Below are 23,892 nucleotides of genomic sequence, written 5' to 3'. Positions count from 1 at the left end.
ACAGAACTTTAACTGTGAACACTGTACTGTACGAGTTTTAATTTACTGAAACTTCATATACAGTTGAAGTCAGAATTATTAGCCCCCCCCCCCCCCCCCCCCCCCCCCACCCTTACATATTTTTTTTTTTAAACATTTCCCAAATGATGTTTAACAGAGCAAGGAAATGTTCACAGTATGTCTGATCATATTTTAACTTGACCTGCCTAGTTAACCTAATTAACCTAGCTAAGCCTTCAAATGTCTAGAAGTGTCTTGGAAAGATATCTAGTAAATATTAATTAAAATCATAATGTCAAAGATAAAATAAATCAGTTAAATGAGAAAATGAGTTATTAAAACTATTGTTTAGAAATGTGTTGAAAAAAATCTTCTCTCCATTAAACACAAATTCTGGATCAAGAAAAAACATGGGGGCTAATAATTCAGGGGGGTTAATAATTCAGGGGGGCTACTAATACAGGGGGTTGATAATTCTGACTTTAACTGTATTTTTAAATTGAACAAATACTATTTGAAGAGTTCAGATGCAAGTGCCGTCTGAAACTTTCCTCTAAAATTAGCGGTTTTCTCCGCCTCCTTTGTTTCTGTTTAGTTATTTCACTTTAAAGGCAATGAATGAAAAGAACCTATTATTTGTACTAAGAGTAATTATTACTGAAACTATACAACATACTGATCAAAATTCTCACTTTAGATAAAATTTTAGACGGCACTTAGAAGTTTTTGCATTTAAACTCTTCATTTATTTGCTAAAAAGAACGAGGACACTTCAGTGGAATCACAAGTTATTTTGGGGTGAAATATTTTCATATTCAATCCTACTTTGATTGATTTGTCTTCATTGCTTATCGTCTCAGATTAAACCATTATATTCATCCTCATTAGAGCTGCAGTGTGGTAGAAATGAAACACGGTTAGATTGCTTTTTCCCCCGTAAGCAGCATTTTTTCAGTGCACATGACTTACTGCAATGCAATGCACTGTACGGAGACGCGCAGCGCGTGCGTGATGATGTGAGGAGTGACGACACGGCGCATCAAAGGCACGAGATCACCGAGGCTGATAGAGCCCGAACCGAAGCAGCAGCAGCGGCAGGAACAGGTCGAGAAGCACCGAACCCCGCAGACGCGCCAGTGCACCGAATCCTGCGGAAACAAGATGCTCCAGTTCGGCGGCAGGGTGCGCGGAGTTCCCGCACTCGTCTCTCTGATTCTGGTGGCGTTGGCGGCGGCATCATCTGATCTGTTTGACAACCAACTGGGCGATATCAATTACTGCAAAAAGCAATGCCAGATGTCCATCAAAAACAAAAGCCCCGCCAAAGTAAGTGCCACGTACCAGATGCTTCTGCAGTATATTGTAACGGCCTGTGGAGAAAAAGATATATGCGTTAAAAAAATAGGGGTTTGCATACTAGATGTTCATCACAGCCGCAGCCATTTGCAGATGAATAAACGAGGGAATGAATAAAGTCGTTCTGCAATTGAAAAAATGAAGTGCGAGATCCAAACAAACGTGCATTTTTGACACAAAAGCGTTCTGCGCAAAGACACTGCGCTAAGATGGGAGCATTATTTGGCAGCACCCCGAGCCAATTTCTTAATCGATTCATCGATTCCTGTGTCCCAGTTTCTTGGCAGCGCGTGTTAACGTTAGTTTGTGTTCAGCAAGAACAGGCCGAGAATGATGCTTTATGACGCATGAATGTTAACGGTCGATATGTAGACACCGAGGCTGTCTGGACGTTCTGTCATTCGAATGTGTGGAAGCTGCATCGAACGTTCTAAATTCCAAATGCGCAAAGCGGAGAAGCACGCGCTGAAGCTCGGGAGCGCGTCTCTATTGTTTGATGCTGGCCCTTAAACCCCAAAGAAAGACGTGGGTTGATATTTGCGTTTTTAAGCTACAAACGTTTAGCTTTTGTATAATGGGAAGGAACCGCTCCTTTTAAAAAATATTTGATGACAAATCATTATTGTCTACAGTCTGCATCACTTAGCACAAGTGGTGGTTCATTTGTTAGGATGGAAATTGATTTTAAAGGGATAGTTCAATCAAAACATGAACATGTATTCGCTTTTTACTCGCCCTCAAGTGGGTCCAAACCTTTGAGTTTATTTTCTCTGTTAAACACAAAAGAAGATAATTTTGGTAACCGTTGACACCAGGGCTTGACATTAACTTTTTTAATCACAGCCACTGTGGCTAGTAGTTTTCCAACCTTACTAGCCACTCTGCTTTTTCACTAGCCACAATTTTGTTGTTAGGAAAATATATTCTGTATGCATAAATTTGACTTTGGCATGCTTAAAAAAATAAATTACTTAATTTTGTGTTATGTCCTCCTCATTCATTTAATTTTTTTTGTGTGTTGTGTATGGCTTTGCTCAATGACCATGAGCAAATGGGTTGTGGTTTCAGTGTTGCATTGCAATTAGTTCTTATTTTACAAGACTTTTCACAACCTTAAGGATTTACCAAATTTTTCTCTGACCACACCAAAAATAAACAAACAAAATCTATTTATTTCTTAGCTACATATTTTAACTAATTAAAAAAACAAGCTAAGTATAGCTGTATACGTGCACTTTTTATTCAACAAAGCCTTTCTTTTTTTTTAAATGATATTTTAAAAATAACTATTGTCATTTATCTAACACTATGCACAGTATTGTAATGTAGGATAATAATTAAGCCATAAAAAATAAATAACTAAGCTAAAGAATGCAGGTGAAAAATACCATATGCGACAATGAAAGATTGATCACATGCGCACAGTTAACATTACGCCTATTAATAATCTATTTAAAGACTGGTTAAAGCGAAAACGGCAACTGCTGCTGCTTACAAAAAGACATTTTAAAAAAAAAAGAATCTTAAGCTCTTGAAAGCAGCCGGACTGTGGGTGCACAAGCATCAAGTTTTTGTCCAGTCTATTTCAAAGAGAACTGATCGCACAAGTTGCGATTGCTGGCACGTTTGCTTCGCGCAAGGAAACAGCAGCGCGCAAGCTTTATAAACTCTTGTGCGCATCACATCAGCTATGAACACAATACTAAAGCCCTCGTCAATGAGTGAAGAGAGGAAAGCCTTCCTCTCACCATGCGTGTGATCATCCCCATTCGGTAATCGACTTGCATGACTCAGTCAAATGAACACACTAGCGCTCTTTCTTATTTGTGTGTAAGGTTAAAAACTAGAGCGCCATCTACTGTTTAAAATGTAGCCTAGAGTGCCCTTTGCTGTTAAAAACTCAATGTTAGAAAGAAATATTCTGTTGAAAACTAACCCTGAGTGTCTTTGCTTTAAAAACTAACCTACCCTAGAGTGTCATGCACAGTTAAAAAGAGGTTTAGAGTAGACTCTGTTGTTAAAAACTTGCCTATGGCGCCCTCTGTTAGGAACTAGCCTAGAGTGCCCTCTGTTAGGAACTAGCCTAGAGTGCCCTCTGTTGTTACAAACTAGCCTAGAGAACTAGCCGTGCCCTCTGTTGTAAACTAGCTTAGAGTGCGCTCTGCTCTTAAAAACTAGCCTAGAGTGCACTCTGTTGTTAAAAACTACCCTAGAGTGCGCTCTGCTGTTAAAAACTAGCCTAGAGTACGCTCTGCTGTTAAAAACTAGCCTAGAGTACCCTCTGCTGTTAAAAACTAGCCTAGAGTATCCCTCTGTTGTTAAACTAGCCTAGAGTGGGCTCTGCTGTTAAAAACTAGCCTAGAGTACCCTCTGCTGTTACAAACTAGCCTAGAGTACCCTCTGCTGTTACAAACTAGCCTAGAGTACCCTCTGCTGTTACAAACTAGCCTAGAGTACCCTCGGTTGTTAAAAAACTAGCCTAGAGTGCGCTCTGCTGTTAAAAACTAGCCTAGAGTGCACTCTGCTGTTAAAAACTAGATTAGAGTGCGCTCTGCTGTTAAAAACTAGCCTAGAGTGCGCTCTGCTGTTAAAAACTAGCCTAGAGTGCGCTCTGCTGTTAAAAACTAGCCTAGAGTGCGCTCTGCTGTTAAAAACTAGCCTAGAGTGCGCTCTGCTGTTAAAAACTAGCCTAGAGTGCGCTCTGCTGTTAAAAACTAGCCTAGAGTACCCTCTGCAGTTAAAAACTAGCCTAGAGTATCCCTCTGTTGTTAAAAAACTAGCCTAGAGTGGGCTCTGCTGTTAAAAACTAGCCTAGAGTATCCCTCTGTTGTTAAAAAACTAGCCTAGAGTACCCTCTGCTGTTACAAACTAGCCTAGTGTACCCTCGGTTGTTAAAAAACTAGCCTAGAGTGCGCTCTGCTGTTAAAAACTAGCCTAGAGTGCTCTCTGTTGTTAAAAACTACCCTAGAGTGCGCTCTGCTGTTAAAAACTAGCCTAAAGTACGCTCTGCTGTTAAAAACTAGCCTAGAGTACCCTCTGCTGTTAAAAACTAGCCTAGAGTGCACTCTGCTGTTAAAAACTAGCCTAGAGTACCCTCTGCTGTTAAAAACTAGCCTAGAGTACCCTCTGCTGTTAAAAACTAGCCTAGAGTACCCTCTGCTGTTAAAAAACTAGCCTAGAGTGGGCTCTGCTGTTAAAAACTAGCCTAGAGTGTGCTCTGTTGTTAAAAACTAGCCTAGAGTGCCCACCTCTGCTGTTACAAACTAGCCTAGAGTGACCTCTGTTGTTAAACTAGCCTAGAGTAACTAGCCTAGAGTGGCCTCTGCTGGTAAAAAACAAAAAAACTAGCCTTCTGCTGTTAAAAACTAGCCTAGTGTGCCCTCTGTTGTTAAAAACTAGCCTAGAGTAACTAGCCTAGAGAGCCTCTGCTTTTAAGAATTAGCCTAGAGTTCCCTCTGCAAGGGAGAGCTTGAGCTCTAGCTCCTCCTTCCTTGCACTTCTACCAGTGATGTCACTGGGGGTTGGGGTTAGGGGTGGGGTGGGTGTACGCATTAAAACCAAGTGTTGCTCACTGCAGAGCCACTTGGGCAGAGCTGAGCTCCAGCAAGGGGGAGCTTGAGCTCCAGCCCCTCCTTCCTTGCACTACTTCTACGAGTGATGTCACTGGGGGTTGGGGTTAAGGGTAGGGTGGGTATACGCATTAAAACAGCGTATAGGAGGAGGAGCGAGAGCTCAAGCTCCCCCTTGCTGGAGCTCACTGGCTCTGCAGCAAGCAGTGTCTCTCATAGAGTGCCCTCTGCTGTTAATAACTAGCCTAGAGTACCTAGCCTAGAGTGCCCTTTGTTGTTAAACTAGCCTAGAGTGCCCTTTGCTGTCAAAAACTAGCCTAGAGTGCCATCTGTTGTTAAAAACTAGCATAGAATGCCCTCTGCTGTCACAAACTAGCCTAGAGTAACTAGCCTAGAGTGGCTTCTGCTTTTAAGAACTAGCCTAGAGTGCCCTCTGCTGTTGAAAACTAGCGTAGAGTGCCCTTTGTTGTTAAAACGAAACTCAGAATCAATTCAAGAGGGAATAATGATGCATTTTGAAAATCTCACAATCGATGCAGAATCGTCACAGCTGTAATAATTAATATTTTTCTGCTTTAAATTGGCTAAATGTAAACATATGTATGTATATACATGTTCTACTTCCTGTTAATTCTGGAAATAAAAAACCTGAAGGTCGCTGCACTGTCAGCTGAATTCAATAAACATAAAGGTCATGTGTCGACCGTACCCAGGATTGAATCTCCTCTTTTTGTCTTCAATCTTTCAATGAACATCAACCAGTTTTCTGTTGTCAACCCACAATCAGTCTTCAATTCTGATGTGACATTCAGAAAATCGTGGGCATGGCACATCTTTTAAGGATCTTAAATTGGATGTTGCATAAAATATACTTTGACAGCACCTACATGTAGCCACAACTACCCTGTGGATAAAAACAAGTGATAGTTACATGCATTACTGTACAAAAGAGTTGTTTACCTTGTTCTTACAGGACTCCATCATGAATGCCTGTCACCGCGGCTGCCGGCTCTACTCCATCTGCCAGTTTGTTAACGGAAATACAGGCATCAATACCAGCAAGGAAGAGTGCCAGGGAGGTACGGCCTATCTGAACAGTTTTAGAAAGAAGCTAACCAACTAAACAATGTTAGTAACTTAAAAAGCAGGTCATATGGGTTTTCGGAAAATAGGTTATTTGCAGTTTGTAACGTAGCTGTCCTTCAATGTAAACAATCTGCAAAGTTGATAATCAAAAAAAAGTGGATAAAAAGTGAAGATGTTGTGTCTCAAAAGAAAGAGTCACTCTCAATCACGATTCAATAATGAGTTGTTCTAATTTGGTGTGTTTTGTATGAATCTTCGATACTTCTACTCTTTCAAAGCAATCGTTGTAGTAAATCTGCATAATCCCAGCCTGTCTGTGATATATGAACATTCTAATATGGTTTCAGTTTCGACACAGAATAGATACAGAGAGACCAATCAAAACAGACTTTGCAACCTGACCAATCAAAGCAGAGTTTGCTTATGGAAGGGGGTAGTGATTTACAGAACTTAAGTAATTGATTCAAATGAATCGTTTGTAAGTCATTGCAAAATTCTAATATTTTAAACGCATTCTAATTCTAGTATTAAACGCATATTCGGAGGAAAATTACAATGTTTTCTTGTAACTTATATCAATTTAAACCTGTTGGAGGAGACTAGCATAATATTAAGACACTTCAAAATAACATATGACCTGCTCTTTAACTACATCTTACATTTTTTAACTGTGATGACTTGGAGCGTTTAAATCTACACCCTGAATTAAGACCTGGAAATGGAATGCTTTTGTATATATAAATACAAATTTTCCAGTGCAAGTTTGACATTATTTTAATTGAAAGAGTTGGTCTTATAAGTAATTTCAGTAGGGGTTTGTAGAGCTAAACTACAAATTGAAGTTCTGATTAGTTTGTTATTTGCCAGCACTGATAATAATTTGTATTTAAATAAGTGAAAGTCAAAATAGTGAAAGTTTAGTGGTATTTTGTTTTGTAAGATCCAGTATCTTTTGTCACAAGCTAGGGTTGTCACGATACTGGAATTCAGTACCAATCGATACTGAAATTTTAAAAGCGTCCGTTTCCCGCGAACATTTGATCGCTGTGGAGCACATTCTTAAACAGCATTGATTTGCCATTGTGTTCACATGCTCAACAGAAATGACTATGATTGGCCATAAAGGTTATCATTTCACCAAACTCACCACTGTTTACTGAGTGTAACCACAGAGACCGGCACACTGGAGCATTCCAAAGTCACGTTGATCAGCTGGTTTGTCTAAGCGGACATATGAGCAATCCGCTGATGAATCGCGGCTTTAAAATGCTTCAGTGTCCCTGTTTCTGTGGTTACACTGTGTAAACAGCGGTGAGTTTGGTGACCTTTACGGCCAATCATAGTCATTTCTGCTGAACATGTGAACACAACGGCAAATCAGCACTGTTTAAGGACGTTCTCAATGTCGCTCAAATATTAGCGGGAAATGGACGTTTTTAAATTTCAGTACCGACTGGTACCGAATTCCAGTATCGTGACAACATTAGAACAAGCATTAAAACACCACCTATACAGAAATGATGAGCCAATCAGATTCCTGTTCGGCAACGCAAACATCTTTGTGTGGAAATTTTTCACTTTCACTCAAAATTTCCAGTCATATAAGTTCTAATATGAATGAATGGATAGGACCCAAGAAGATTTGGCAACTGTACATGTAACTACACACCCCCTTTGTTACTGGGAATGAAATCTCTCACATTAGCAAAAATTTATCCATCATTTCTTACCAATAGTGTACCAGTGTTTGAAGCATATCCCATACAGAAGCTATTACACAATTTCTGCAGAGGAAATCTTTCGCCCTCATGCAGGATCTCAAATTGTCTCAATTATCATTGAAATCACTGGAATGACCATCCAATAGCAAATTTAATCACACATTCAGTTCAGTTTTTTTGTTTTCTTGTGACTGAAATATTGTATTGCCAGTTCTAATTTTGATGGGCAAAAAAAAACATTTGTCATTGTCAAAGTGTAACTATTGATGCCAAACCAAGTCTTACTAAAGAATTCAGTCATATACTGTAGATTCCTATTAAAATTATTATTTGACTGGATAAAAGAAAACTTGCCAAACAATGGTAAATGAAAGCGCATCTTAAGTCAGGGGTGCCTAATCCTGCTCCTGCAAGGTGAATATTATGCAACTCCAATGCACTTGTCTAGAAGTTAGTGAGTCTGAATACCTTAATAAGCTGGTTGAGGTGTGTTTAATAGGGGTGAGAGCTAAACTCTGCAGGACAGTAAGTTTGACTAAGTTTTGACAGTAAGTTCCTGGTTCTGACCGAAATCTCTTGAACACAATACCAAATAGCTTTGTAACTTCAACACATATTTAGGATGTTAATAAAAGTTAGTGGGCTAAGTTTCACTTTCAAATGAAGCAGATTTCTGTAGGTCACTGTGGCGAATCTTTTTGAACAACTTGAACTCCCCAAAATCTGTTGGACATCTTTAACCTTTATCCAATTTCCAATTGATTAAACACAATAAAACTTGCCTAACAGTGATAAATGTGGCCACACCTTGAAGGATTCCTTAATCATGGGAACACAAATTAAGATATTTTAGATAAAATCCAAGTAGGCATGGGACGATAACTGTTTTCAAGGTATACCGCGGTTTGGAAATTTCAAGGTTTTAAAACCGTTAAAATTTTCTGCTATACCATTCCTAAGGTATGTGTAAGATTTTTTTATTTACTTTTTTGTTTTGTTTTTTAGGACAACATTATCTCCAGCAGAAAATATGTCCAAAGATGCTGTTTTAAATTGTGAAGACATCTCCGTTTTTGAAAATAATGAAGACAGCAGAAGTCTATGATTCATTTTCATTATTTAGCCTGACATGTTTAATGCTCAAAAATATTTTAAATGTTTTAAAAATAAATATATTGTTTTTAAAGGGGAAAAAAATTGTTGTTTACCCAGACATTAAAAAAAAGCATATTTTATATCTGTAATACCAATACAATGAAACTGTGATATTTTTATTTAAGGATGTCATACCGTCAGAATCTTCTACCGGCCCATGCCTAAATCCAAGAGCTCTCTCATTCTTCACAGACGGCAACGAGATCTTGTCACGAGAGGTTTAAAGTCTAGATAAGGAAACCAAACTTACTTTAGTGGTACAACTGAAACCATGTGAAGCTCCAAGAACACTTGTTCACCAAAAAAAACAAACTTTGCTTTGTTTGCCTTTTATCGTTTGTGTAAAATCTGGGAGCATGTTTACTACGAGCAATGCGACCCTTGCGTGTTGCACTGCTAAATCTAATGGCAATATGTCCTCCGTAATGAGGAAGAGAAAACATTGGTAAAGCAAGTCATTTTTACAGTTTATACTCTGTGGACACTTGGTGAAGCTTTGTATGATTGCAGTTGAACCATTGAAGTCACGTGATGTTATGACAATGTTTTTGGTTTCTTTTCTTGGCTTTGCACGTCTCGGGACTTTTTCTGTCTATGCGGGATTAAAGAGCTCTCAGAATTCATCTAAAATATCTTAATTTGAGTTCTGACGATGTTTGAAGGGATTCGAATGAGATGCAGTTTTGGGTGAACTAAGGGTTGGCACTGTTGCCTAACAGCAAGAAGGTTGCTGGTTTGAGCCCCGGCTGGGCTAGTTGGCTTTTTTGAGTGGAGTTTGCATGTTTCCTCTAGGCGCTCCAGTTTCCCCCACAGTCCAAAGACATGGGCTATATGTGAATTGGATGAACTAAATTGGCCATAGTGTACGACTGTGTGTGTGTGAATGTGAAAGTGTATGGGTGTTGCAGCTGGAAGGGCATCCGCTGTAAAACATATGCTGAAATGGTTCATTACGATGTGGCGACCCCTGATATATAAGAGACAAAGCCGAAGCAAAATGAATGAATGAGTTACAACTTCAGCATATACAAGCACAAATTTCCTAGGAGAACTTCAACGCAGAACCACTAAATCAAATCGATCCGGCATCCTACAAATTTAAAGCACGGAAAAACAGTATCTTTTGGATCTGTCGAAATGCGTTTATGAACATTTGACAACGCTAATGTTTCTGAATGAAGTTGGCCTAGCCCGAGGACATATGCTATCGAGTGCGCAGACGGGCTGAAAGTGCTCATTTTGATCCAGAGATGGTATTGTGTGCTAGTGGCAAACAGAGCTGTCTGTGGGAAGCTGCTAGGCATGAGGGAAGCTGTTTTATTGAAAATCAATCCTGCGCTTTCTGGTGCTGCTCAGATGTTTGTTGATATTGATGGCTGCTTGACCGTGGGGAGGGCTGAATGGAGATGGAGCCGCCTGACAGGTATGGTTTCTGTGTGTGTTTGCAGCCTGCCAGGAGGCCTACAGTAAACTGCTGGAGCAGGAGGCGTGCAGCACGGGGTGTGCCAGCCAGCCCGCTGAGCCGGAGATCAAACGGAGAAAGGTACAACTCTCGGTTGCTTCCTATGGGGGTTGCGCTGGTGTTTTGACATCTCTATCAAACTCCTTCAAATTGCTTTGGGTTTGATCCGCAGCTCAAGGCTCTGACCAACCGTCCCAAGCCCATCTCTGTAATGGAGGCCGTGTCTAGTTGGTGCAATGACATCGTCAGCTCTGCCCAGAGCTTTATTTCTTCCACCTGGACCTTCTACTTGCAGGCCGACGATGGGAAGGTTGTTGTGTTTCAGGTTTGTCCTTTGGAATTTCAGCTTTAAGAGTTATGCTGTGATTTCAGCTGGTTACATTGGATTGGTTTATGTAACAAAAATGTCCAGAAAATTAATTGGTTTGCCTTTGCATAATATTTCTATTTTATTTTCAGTTAGGGAATGTTTAAGTACTACTTTATTTAGCAAGGTGATTTTTTTTCACAGTGTTATTGTTTAAAATAGGTTTTTGGAAATTGATGATAAATACATTTTCAGTATTTTGAAATTAAGTTTCACTTGAAAAAAGAAACAGCTGAAATGGCTTTTTTTTATTAATTAACTTGCATTTTTGTTACATTTTAGTTATATTTTTGATTATATTCACCACTTTTATTAATATAATTGATAATACGTGGTTTTGGACCACAGAACAATTTTTGTTGTTGTCAATTTTTGGAAATTGTGATTTTGAAATTATATGAAAGAGCAATAAATATGCTTTTTACGAAAACAAGGGTTCAAAAATATGTAAATATTGACATTATTGCCATTTTAAAGTAAACAAATTTGGTTCTTAGCAATGCGTATTACCAAAGTGCCTTTTAAGGAAACACCTCTCAGATTCATCTCAGAAACATCAAATTCTCCAAAACTGTTTGCCAAGCTTATGATTACATAACATATTTGGAATCAACAATAAGATTAAACAACAACTGTCACATAAGTTTCATTTCTAAATGTCCAACAAAATTGGCATTTTTTCAGGTTGCCCGAGCTAATGCGCATACGCACTCTAAAGAAACAAGATCATGACACCAACTTCATTAATGGTCGTGTTAAACATTATCATGCTCTGGATAGCAATCGTCTAATCACATTGGTCTTTCGAAGTAATCCACAACTTAGTCTTGATGGCGAATCTCCTCCATAAATAACAGCAATTCTTTGTTTACAAATTTGAGTAGTTGCTGTCATGTGATGTGCGTTTGACAGGACGGACTGTACCTCACGTTCGTTTCATACAGATTACAAAACCAAAAAACGTTTTGTTTTTAAGTCGCCTGGTCTGAGCTTTTCCCATGCAGAAACGTCAGTCTATAGCGATCGATGATTGGGTTCTGTACTAGTATGTGGGGCTTCATTCGCCATATTGACCGTTACACTTTTCCCCATTTAAAACTATATGAATGACAAGTCTTGTGTATTCTATAGTCTTTTGGTTTTACTAATCGAAAGTTGAGTTTTGATGTAATTACAGTAGTAAATTTAGAAAATATCTTCATATTATGCTCCAAAATGTCAGTTTTAAAAAGCCACTCAGCCTGTAATGTCTGCAACCAAAATATATGGGACTCATTTTCCCCTTCATTTCAAATGTTTTAAATTTTATTATTTGCATTTAGCATTGTTTTTCCCTATCAGATCAAACCCGTGACTCATTTTTGGGTCGCAACCCTTTGGTTGAGAACCACTGCTGTGGAAGATTCAGCTCTCATATGCTCTTGGTTTCAAGATCTGGTATGCTTTACGAAAGTTGCGGTCACATCTCAACGCAGCACTATTGGGATCATATGAGCGCAGTTCTTCTTCAAAGCACAGCCAGTGATGTTCAATCAGAAACCTTATTCTCCCAGGAGGTCATCCAACTTTATCCATGTTTTTGTGAGATCCTGCTGTGTTTAAACCAACTGCAATCATTAGACGGCCACAAAGTTGTAATGCAAATAAAGAAAGCTGTGTAAAACATCAGCACGTTTCACTCAGTGATATCTCAGTTTAGTCCTAGCCATGATGAATCTGTGTTTAACGGCCTTGACAGGGGAAGAGGCAAGAAAGCTTCCACAGCCATCCTGCGGCAGGCCTTTAGTCAGTATTTAGTGGTCAGCTGGAATACGGCCAGCCCAAGTGAAGAACTAACATGGAGCTGAGACTGCAGAAAGCCAGGGTTTAGCAGTAGCATCGCGCTAAATCAAGCATATGGAACTAGAACTTCGAGACTCATTTTCTGGGGGAAGTGGAGCACTAATGATGGGCTTTTTGCCTTGGGCGTCTAAACAGAGAAAGGAAAACAGCTTGTTTTTCAACAGACCTGCTGTGGTGTGCCTTTGGCCCAGATGATGCTGTTTTCACTTTTACGTGAAGCCACTGCACTACTGTAGTAAAAAAGCACTGCATGAAAAGCTGAACTTCAGACTTGACTGTGTGTGTTGGATTTTAGAAGTTTCCTCCGTGAATGTGATTTATGTTATAATCTGTTTGATTTTTGTGAGGGACTAATGAAACTAGTCTTCGAAGAGATGCCTAGAGGGAATTCCTGAACTTCAAAAAAAAAGGCTTCCTCAAGTGCTTCCTACACAAATTTCCCTTAAGATTCACAGTGGAGGGAAAAAAATCAAGTCAAAACCAAGTCGTATAGCCATAACCCAAATGTAAAATTCTTTATGAACCAACTTTGAATGATGCTTGAAGTTCCTGGACTAAAAAACTGCTCCAGAACTTTTCATTATAAATATAAAAGTAGATAAAGTTTCTAATTCAACATCTAAATTGCACCGTAGAGCAACATTTCAACCAAATAATTTTAGCTTATAGAAGCAACTATTTACAGTTTACTATTTATAGTGGTTTTGCTAATAATATTAGTGCTTTTAAAAATTGTCTCTACCAAAGATCGCTGTAATCAGGTCTGAAATGAACACAGAGGGGTGCCTCCGCTCTTCACCTTCGCCTATTCTGATGAATCTGAGGTTCAGTCTATGGGACCATCCTTCCAGGTCATTCAGTTTGGCAAAATCTTCACACACTTTTTCAACCTCTCAAAGTCGTAAATCCGTTCATTCAGAGCCCCTTCCACCTCCACCATATTTAGTTTGATGCCAGCCTGTTCCATTTGTAAATTACCAGTGTGGCGTCTAAAGCATTTAGGTGAAAAGTTAAAGCAGTCATCTTGTCCACAATCAGCTTTTTTAGATCAACACCCTGGGAACCGATCGTTTAAAAAATCGAATTTACATTTTCTTGTGAGAAAGAGTCACCTGGATTTGCCTCCTCAACAGTTGCCACTTGTTTTAGACAGCATTTTCAGAAGAATCCACAAAATAACGAATTTTCAACTTACAGTAAATTTCACAGCGAGCTCGGAACACCTGACGTTAAATACCTTTCAAAGAAGCTACTATTGGTTATGAAGTGGATTAATAGTAATTTACCTACAAAAAAATTCCTAATATTGCATGACTAGAGAGGAGCTCAAAGACTACTTCATGGTCTGCGCACGAGCGCCCACGCTTCGATATTTAATGTGATAGCAGCTTTGCTAATAGTAGTGGCATTTTGCTATTTAAAGCAATAGCTTTTTTGCTAATAGTAATAGCATTTTGCTATTTAAAGTAGTAATCGTACTTAGGTCGTAGTGTTTAGCTATTTCCAGTAATAGCACTTTTGCTAATAGCTTTAACTAAATAGCTCTCTTGGTATAGCATTAATTCTCTGATTTATGCAAGTTTGTCAGTTTATGATGACTAACAATTAGGGTATAGTTTTAAAAATAGCTCTCGACTGATGAAAAGAACACTAAAACACTTTTTTTTTTACATTTATAAACAGTTTAGACCAGGGGTGGGCAAATTCAGTCCTGGAGGGCCGGTGTCCTGCACAGTTTAGCTCCAACACTAATCAAACACACCTGAACAAGCTAATCAGTATCTGCAAGATCACTAGAAATCTATCAGCAGATGTGTGTGATTAGAGTTGGAGATAAACTGTGCAGGACACCGGCCCTCCAGGACCGAGTTTGCCCACCCCTGGTTTAGACCATGAGTATCAGTGGCGGTTCTAACTTGAATAGCACCCTGGGCGAACCACCCTATATAAATATTTAATATAAATAAAATTATTGTTATTTTTTTATTACTGTTGTTGTTATACAATTATTATTCTAAATAAAGAAAGAAATCAATCCTAAATGTAACTGGAAAACAATGTAAAGACAAAACAGGAGTGATATGCAAAGATCACTTGAGAAATCTTTGGCATGAATATTAATTTTGACAATTCTATAAAATACGAAAAAAATATGTTTTAAAGACTTATCTGTTCATCTTGGAATCGACTCAAGGCCGAGAACTAATGTAGTCTTCCCTGATTCTTTATCCCTACTTTCTGCTTCATAGCCATGCTTAGTCAAAATAAGATCATCATCATATTATATAAACTTCAGTTTTGTCATCAAGCAAAACTCGCTGCGTGCCGACACCTCGTGTCATAAAGTATGAGCCTGAGTGGTGCATATTTTATCAGCGTGCATGTAAACAACTGGGATTCACACTGGGATCAGGAGCAGCATGTGTGAGGTGCGCGGGAATGATTTTCTGTGCGCATGTGTCCGTTTGCTTGCACCAGCGTTGTTTTGTTGCACATAGAGAAAAACAAACTTGCGCTTACAACAGACGCCAAATATGAATGGCCCCTAACATCTTTATTCTAGGATTAGCCTACCACTCTTGGGATTAATACACTTTCATAAAATAAATAGAATCTCAAAGCATACTGAGGCACATATGATTTTTACTAGGGCATGCCTAAATCCGCCACTGATGAGTGTACAATCAAGGACAACAGGACCACCAACTCACTTCCTACTGACCAGCCGTGGGATTGTTATGGGACATGTTGTGACAAAGCAAAAATTGTAATTGGCATACACATCCTTTTCATTTAGTTTCACTTTTTAGCCGTGTAACATGGCTTGCTTATTCAATAGTGAATCATAAACTACTGCAAAAGTGATTGTTGAGCATGAAAGAGTAACAAAATCAAACACAAAAGAGACGCCAGATGGAAACAAGGCAATTGTTCACATCTTGCGACTATTTTAACGTTTACAGATTGCCTCCGTTCACTCTCTGTACCCTAGATAATTATTAAAATACATTTATTAAAATAAAAAAAACATGTACAAATACTCCCATCCCCCAGTTTATTGCTATGATCTGTAGCCTAGTTTCACATCAGTACCAGGCCGACATTTGACATTGGTTACACAGCCGTCTGGACCTAATGTTTGTCCGTTCTGTCCTGGGTTTTTGATGAGTCCCTCAGAGGTAATCAGACTACTTCCTCCTAGCTGAAGGGTAAACATGACTCGGGCGCTGAATAGCCACTGATTGTTGCAATGGATTTTTGTTTGTAAGGAGGTCGGCCATTTTGTTTAAATTCAGGACTAGTTCAATGCGGACAACCGCTACATGCGAAAAGACGAGTTTGGAGAAAGCAGGCAAATTCCTATTAAGGGAAATGGGATTGTTTACTATGAAGTCAACAATCTCGGACTCGTCTTCTTGGCAGTCTGCATTGATCACCTTTGGCGAGTTCTGCGGTAATGCGTGACAGATGCACATCAGACCGCTTTCACTAATGGCAAGATTCCATTGGTCTGTGGCCAGTCAACATTAACTTCCTCAGATGTTCATTTTTCCCCCTTTGATTCTCATCCCTCGCGGACATCTGGAACCAATATTTTTGACAGCATCCCTTTCAATTAACACAACAGCGAGACTTGAGCTCGCTGCAGAGCTAAATTGCCCATACTATGTTGCGTTTTATGACTTCATGTCTGTTTATGTAAAGAATTAGTTCTTGCTAAAATGAAAAATGTGTACTCACCTTCAAGTTGTTAAAAATCCATGTGACATTCTTTCCTCTGTGAAGCCTTTTTGGGGGGAATTTAAATATCTGTGCTACCCGGCAAAAAAACAAATGTATATAGATTTTACTGTGAGTGATGATGTTGACCTCTCCAAGATGGTGGACCTCTCAATCAACTCCCTTGCAGTAAGGGCACTGATCAGGGTGTCAGCCATTTTATGTGCCTCAAAATTCTTCCTTTACAGCAAAATGTTTGCACACTGAAAAGTCCCACAATTCAAAACAATCTGTTATTTATTTATATTTAACATGAATGGACATATCTAGACAGTTTAGCAAATATTTATACTTGCTTAATGGTTGAAATGTTGCTGGTATATGAATTGAATTCTCATCGGCGCCAATGGCGTAGTGGTTAGTGCTCCAACATGCACTCCGGTGCTCAAGGCGACCCGAGTTTGATTCCCGCCTCGTGGTCCTATGCCGATCCTTCCCCTCTCTCTGCTCCACACGCTTTCCTGTGAACACTCTCTACTGTCATATCCCGTAAAGATGAAAACACTGAAAAAATTATAGAAAAATTATAATAATAATTCATTTCTCAATAATATTACTTCTGCTGTCGATTATAACTTCTAGTTTTAATGTTGTACAACAAGGACTCCCAATGTGTAGTGAACCAAGCTCATCACGTTCCTCACCAGTACCCGAATTCATGTACACAACCTACTGATCCACAATCCTGGGTCCTGATTGAGACGCACCCTATATATATATAATTCAAACTGCAAATATGACTTATTTAAGTTATAAGTTACTACAAAGAACTACATTTCATTTTTACAATGACCATCATACCATTATAATCATGTTGTACGTTATGCCATAGTTCTGGAAACAAACCCCTTAATAATCCATTCAAGAATCTAATGGATTCAGTTCAACTTTATAATACTTACACCGCTTTTGAAGCCTGAACATTTCATCCCCAGTAATTGCTGAGATTCACTGTAATTGCGTAAAAAGAGCACAGAAAACAGACTTCAGATTTTCTTTCTGAAATATAAAGTCATGGATTTACAAGAGCAAAAGGATGAGTACACGATGACAGGATTTTCATTTTCTCCATGCTGTTCCTTTAATCATTAGAAATTAAGATTAGACACACCAGTCAGTTATACATATGTAAAACATTCAATCCCTATGTACCCAATCTGCCTCCAGTTATAGACTATTAGAATATAGAGATGACATAACACTCCCCACAGTTCCTTGCGCTCTCATCTACTGCAGCTCTTACATGAAAAACCATGTGTGCTTGCGTCTCCGTGGTCATTTTGGAGGTTCATTTGAGCCTCCCTGGAGAGGTTATCTCATAGGTCCGCTCTGCTGAGCCCGTTTTAGAAGAATTCAGTGGAAGAGAGCAGAAATCTCACTTTAATAAGATCTCAAGGGGGTACTAAAGAAACATGGTCTAAAAAAACATACTAATTTACACATACAGTGCAAGATGGAGGGCCAGAAAGGGACACATCCAGTCGTAGACTAATGAGACAGATTTCAAATCACATCCCATTTGAAAGTGGCCTCTTAAAAGATCTTATTCAAGTCAAGTAGTCCCCTCGCTCTCATCAGAGTTGGCGTCTGGTGCTCAGTTTGACCAGCTTGGCTTGCCGTATAATTGAGAATGGAAAGAGAGACTCTGTTGACTTGGTGTTCCTGGTGGTTTCTCGACACTGGAAGAAGCTGACAATAGCTTTTAAGTAATATTGATGGTGTCAAGTGAACTGGAATATTGATTTATCCTTCACGCCATGCATTTACCAAGTGTTGGTGTAATGGAGACCAGCTAGTAAGAGCTATGGGAGTAAATCTCATTCCCCTGGCCTCAAAAATGACACCAGTGGCTAAAGGTTAGAATTTCACTCAGAGTTGGGTTAGTAAAATTGAAGAGTAACATTAATGCCAAGTCCTGGATGAGAGTGTGATTTAGGGAGGTGAGTGTTAAGGGTCTGGTATACTTTAAATGAAATCAATGTATGAGCTGAAATTACGCCATTTTTAACCAAATGCATCCAAAAGAAGTTTGCCTTAAGTTTGTTTCAGCAGTTTGAAACAGTTCGATCTTTTGGAGGAGTTTGTTCTGGCTAAAAAAGACCTTTGAGCTTCCATTGATCAGCAACGATTATGCAATTGGTGAGTGTGTTCTGGAACTCTGCTTTGGTGTGAGATTGATTTGTATCTCACGTCCACTGAGCAACGTTGTGCGACTTTGTGCAAAGACTGACAGATGTTCATGAAACTGTTCTTCTTTTACAACCACCATGGTTTCTGTGTTTAGCTTGACACATTTACAACACTGCCTACTGCAGTGCAGGGCTGTCAGAAGGAAGGTCAGAAGGCTGTCACTCAGCCTTTTCAAAATTCTTTTTGCCCTCAAAGAACGATATATCAGGTCCTTAATGGAGGCTAGGCTAGCTAGTAAGGGCTGTGTGGGTAAACCCCACTCCCCTTGTCCCAAGAGGTGCACCAGTCCCTGACCTTTTGAATCCCATTTGGAGAGGCATGAATATAACTGGGGTGTAACAGGGGCTGTGGATTGGATGGGAGATGACTATGTAATGGAAGCTAGCCGGTAAGAAATGTGTGGGTAAACCTCACTCCCCTGGCTCCATGAGATGCACAAGCATCTAGATATTCAAATTCTGCTCTGGATGAGGTGGTTTTAATTCCACTAGAGCAGGCGAGCAAAACCGTGGGTTTACATTGACATCATGACTTAAATAGTGGTGAGGTTTTGTGGGTTCAGTTGAAGGGAGAGCAGTTAGTATGAGCTGTGGCTATAATCCTCACTACCCTGCCCTAAGAAGCACACTTAGAGTCTGCAGTCTTCAGTTTCCTTGTTTGCATGCCTGTTTATTATGTTAGAGACACAAGTTCAAATCCTACTCTGAATGGGGCAAATAGAACCAAAGCTATCTTGGTGCCGTGACCCTGAGGGGAGTGTGGATCAGGAGTCCAGCTAGCTAAATAAAGCTCTAAAAATGACACTTTTCATGTGTTCTTGTCAGTGTGCCTGCCTCCTGTTTCTGGTCAGAACAGTGTATGTAGGACTATTTGTATGTAACACTATTTTGATGGCCCCAACTATTTCAAATTGATCTAACATTGATATAGTTGTACCATATAAACAGGAATTGTGGCAGTGACCAACCAGATTCACTGAGGTAATCACATGAGCCTGGTTTCAGGGATTACTTTTATCAGTAATTTCTCTGGGGAATCTGCTTCTGCTAAATCTAGCTGCTCAAAAAAACAGGCGCAAGAAAAAGCTGCATAAGCAGTTTGATTTTGCTTATATTTTTGAAACGTGCCTACTGTGTCATCATATTTATCCGTGCTATTCATCATCTGTATAAATATCACAGCGTTTTTATGTGCCAATCTGTGCTTGATTGCGTTGAAAAACCTTGCCACAACAAAACGGTCACAAAGCCAACCATTTCATTCAGAAGCCTTTCTGCTGAGTAAATCCCATAATGCTGTTTCCTGCCCTTGACGTTGTGTTTGTTGATTCTCCCAGAGCCAGCCAGAGATTGAGTACTCCTTGCCTGAGCTACAAGCCCCGCGCTCCAACGTGGTTGACAAACCCTGGCCTCAAATCAACTCCCACACACAGCGGCCACATACTGGTAAGAGTGACCGCTTTCACCCCAGATGGCTGCTGACAGCTTTCGTTTTTTTTCCCCCTCTGAAAGCTCATTTAAGTGGAGCCAAGGACCAGAGCTTGAGCTTTGACTTTCATTTGCGACACATCCGGTGCTGTGCCGCTGTGGTTTGTCCGGAGCTGGAGGGTCATAAAATCAATGTCCACATGCTGAAAGTGCTGCCTCTGCATCCTTCCAGGTGGGCGGTCACATAGGGAGAGGAATGCAGCAAAACCTGGGGTGAAAGGAAAGAACGCCAGCCAACATGCCGAGGACCCAGCTGCTGAGCACGACTTCCTGGGATGCATGTCAAGGTCAGAGAGGCTTTTTTTAATCTGGATGTTTACATGTTTAGTTTGATGCAGGCTTAATGGGCTGTTCAGATCAACTGACTAAACTGGACACAAATAATGTGAAGATATTATTTTGGTTGAATTTTGCCAACAGTTTGGTTTTGTCCGTAGTGTATGAGTGTGTATGTGAATGCGAGAGTGTATGGGTGTTTCCCAGTACTGGGTTGCGGATGTAAATAGTTAGCGGTTCATGTGGCAACCCCTGATATATATATATATATATATATATGTATATATATGTATATATATATATATATATATATATATATATATATATATGTATATATATGTATGTATGTATATATATATATATATATATATATATATATATATATATATATATATATATATATATATATATATATATATATATATATATATACAAAAAATAAACAGGAGTGCTAATAATTCAAGGGGGCTAATAATTCTGACTTTAACTGTATATGTATGTTAGACTTTTTATATATAATACACTTTTAACATGATCTGTAAAGTGTTTAATGGTGTACACCCAAATATTTAGCTTCTTTTTGAATTCGTTCCCTAGGCGCTCAGGACTGCCACGTTGGATTTTAGCTGCGTGCCTCTTCCTGTCCATCATGGTGATGCTGTGGCTGAGCTGTGCCAGTCTCGTCACGGCACCCGAACAGCACATCAAGACTCAGGTACCCATTCATTCATTTCAACAGAGGCACTGGAGCGCATAGTAAAAGAAAAGCAAGTATCCAGCATATCAAGCTTGAATTTCCACCTATTTCCGCACATGAATATTGCCTTTCATATTATGGGTGGCACTTCCTGTTTGGGGAGATTCCATTCAAAAGAACTAAAACCAATCACTTCATATGATAAGGATGTGTTACAAATAATCCTTATCCAACCGAGTGAGAGATACGAGAAATATAGCTTTAATTTTAGCAATTATGAATACAACGTTATGATTAGATAATTTAACATGACATTATTATCACAAGCTCTTTTGAGTTCACCGTGCCTTGTTCCTCCAGATAATTTTCTCTAGTATTCCCTCAAGTACAGTAATTTTCAATATACATCAGTAATATGACTGCAGAATGACTTGTTTCAGGTTTTTGGTGTTATTAATGGTCTGCTAAATATAATTTGCAAATATATCTCTTTTAATATTCAATGGTTGAACTGTGACACCTCATTGTACCAGTTTTATTTAAAACAATTTACGCAAAGCATCATGGGGTGTAGGAAAAACGTAACAGTTGGTAACAAATGTTGTATTTACAGCTCAGCATCAACGGGGATAAAGAGTTCATGGATGACACTCAAAAGGTCAACCCTTACCACCTGACCCCAGTGATCGCGATGACAATCGGCCAATCAGAAGAGAGCAAGGAGGCGGGGCCACTTCCAGTCAAGGTCGACCTCAGCAAAACATCTCTTTAAAAGCACCGAAGAGGTCGACGCTTTTGACGACTAGGGTTTATCTCCAGAGCTATTTCTCGCAATTTAAGAGGAAGTGACATCATTTTTCTAAATAAAAATAATACAACTGCATGACGCCATTTATTATATCGGTTACAACGTACGTCCTGTCTGAATACTAGTCTCCTCACTGAATTCGCAGAAAGAACTGTAGTATAGGTGCTTGTTCACATAATGTACTAACACGTTTTCGACTATAATATATACATACACTAGTTAACGTCATGAGCAACGTCGCAATGTTTCTTATCGCTAAATGCACTGTATAAACACGGGCTCAGATGTTAAGTCACGCCACAACCTCAAAGAATGGTTATTTGTCAAGCTTTAGGGCCTTTAATACTATGAGAAACGTTTAGTTTGGCGATGAATGCTTTCAAAGCGCCCCTCCTTGTTATTAATTAGCGTCGCAATATAAGCTTTGAAGGTGATCTGTCGCACTCGTAGATTCTCGCTTTTGATGTGAAACGAGCAACAGGAAAATTAAATGAAGCCAATTAGCGAAAGATCTGGTTTCGTAACGTCGTTTACAAAACACAAGTGCATCCTTTGAACTGATATGTAATCAAACTGACAAGGACTCTTAATTGCTTTACAGATTGTGAATGCGGTAGTTTGCTGGATTTTGTTCAGTTGTACAGTTAAATAAAGAATAAAACGGCTGTTTTGTACACAGGCAGGTATTGAGGCGAATTCTTTTTTTCCATATGCATAATTACGCGTCCATACTAAGCCTGCCTAAACTACTCGCATTCATGTCAAGGAAGCATGATGTGTATTTATTGAATTATTTATTTATGTATTTATTCAAAAGAATAAAGCAGCGCCTGTAGTCTTTTAGCTCTCGTTTAGATAGCCAATTGATTTGTATGTTACATAATCATAATCCTTTATAGAGAGGAAAATGCTTGCTGTTCAGACCGAATGTGAATTGTTGTATTATTCCGATGCCGTTTCCCCCTTAAATATTCTCCATCTCTGCCCGGTTTATTGTGGGTGGAGTTCGGGGCGGGTTTTAAATGCCCAGCCACCAGGCTTTGACAAATATCTTTTTGTAACTAGACTCTAGGATTGAGGAGCTTTCATGGCACTATTTGTCTTGTGCTGCTATTCGCCCCATTTAAGCCCAGCCACAGTGCATGCTAGTACGCTATGAGACATTGAATATATCGTCCCATCTATTTTGGAAACAAACTGCTGTACGCTCGTGATCTTTGTGTTTTTGCTTAATGTTCTGTAGGCATTGTAATTATGACCATAGATTACTAAGAAGAGGTGAGATTCCTTACTTATAAGCCATTTAATATCTACTGGTTCATCGTTACTGTATGAAATACAAGTCGGTAATATCTTTTTATTTATTTCTTTTGAATGGTTTCCCAAAAGAAACTCCATAATATCAGACAAATAAAGTGTTTTCATGTTGTAATTATGCTGCTGTGGGTCCAGTTTCTGTTCAGATTGTTCTGAAATCAGTTGCAGAAATGTTAAGGACATTGATCTCACAAAGATTAACATTTACTGTCATTTAGGCCATCCATAATGTATGTGACTTTTTCACTAGTGGAACATGCAAAAAGTTTTAAGCTGAAATCATGGTCATTGGTAATTTTATCAAATGCAATTCAACTGCTTCCAAAACTATGGAGAGGGGTCTGGATGCAGACCTGGTGCAGTGCAATCTGACCTGCATCCAATGCTTTTTAATGTGCTCACCTAGCCCCACCCCTCACAGTGACGTCACTAGCTCCATTAAGTGCATTGTGTCTGACATTGCATCACTGAGGTATGCAGTCTCAGCTTGCATCATCAAGGCTGCATCTAGATACTTTTAGAACTATGGGTGCTAATTACTGGGTTTTGTGGTAGTTTGACTGCCCTAATTGACCCTTGATCCCATTTAAGACATCCGAAAGATGTTCAGGGAGGTCAGCCCTTTAAAAAGCGAGAAATGGTTTGCTCTAATCTTCATTCATTGATTCATTTTCTTTTTGGCTTAGTCCCTTTATTAATCTGGGGTCGCCACGACGGAATGAACCGCCAACTTATTCAGCATATGTTTTACGCAGCAGATACCCCTTCACTGGGAAACC

General features: G+C 39.3%; 1 protein-coding gene across 1 annotated transcript; it reads left to right on the top strand.

The window, feature by feature from the left end:
• Window positions 1–1,027: 1,027 nt before the first annotated feature.
• Window positions 1,028–23,228, top strand: tmem59l (transmembrane protein 59-like). The gene is made up of 8 exons (XM_056447830.1): window positions 1,028–1,326; window positions 5,899–6,004; window positions 10,336–10,430; window positions 10,522–10,674; window positions 19,865–19,973; window positions 20,188–20,302; window positions 20,889–21,006; window positions 21,602–23,228. Exons 1-8 carry the CDS (start codon window positions 1,162–1,164, stop codon window positions 21,758–21,760), a joined length of 1,020 nt encoding a protein of 339 aa, XP_056303805.1. The 5' UTR covers window positions 1,028–1,161; the 3' UTR covers window positions 21,761–23,228.
• The last annotated feature ends 664 nt before the right edge of the window (window positions 23,229–23,892 follow it).

This window comes from Danio aesculapii, chromosome 22 (genome assembly GCF_903798145.1).
Source record: "Danio aesculapii chromosome 22, fDanAes4.1, whole genome shotgun sequence".
Classification (NCBI taxonomy): domain Eukaryota; kingdom Metazoa; phylum Chordata; class Actinopteri; order Cypriniformes; family Danionidae; genus Danio; species Danio aesculapii.
Note: the sequence above shows the minus strand (reverse complement) of the source record. Positions and strands in the feature narration are given on the sequence as shown.

Coding starts and splice junctions, on each gene's coding strand:
- tmem59l (XM_056447830.1), top strand. CDS start 1,162: ATGCTCCAGTTCGGCGGCAGGGTGCGCGGAGTTCCCGCACTCGTCTCT. Junction 1,327..5,898: donor AAAACAAAAGCCCCGCCAAA/GTAAGTGCCACG, acceptor TTGTTCTTACAG/GACTCCATCATGAATGCCTG. Junction 10,431..10,521: donor CGGAGATCAAACGGAGAAAG/GTACAACTCTCG, acceptor TTTGATCCGCAG/CTCAAGGCTCTGACCAACCG.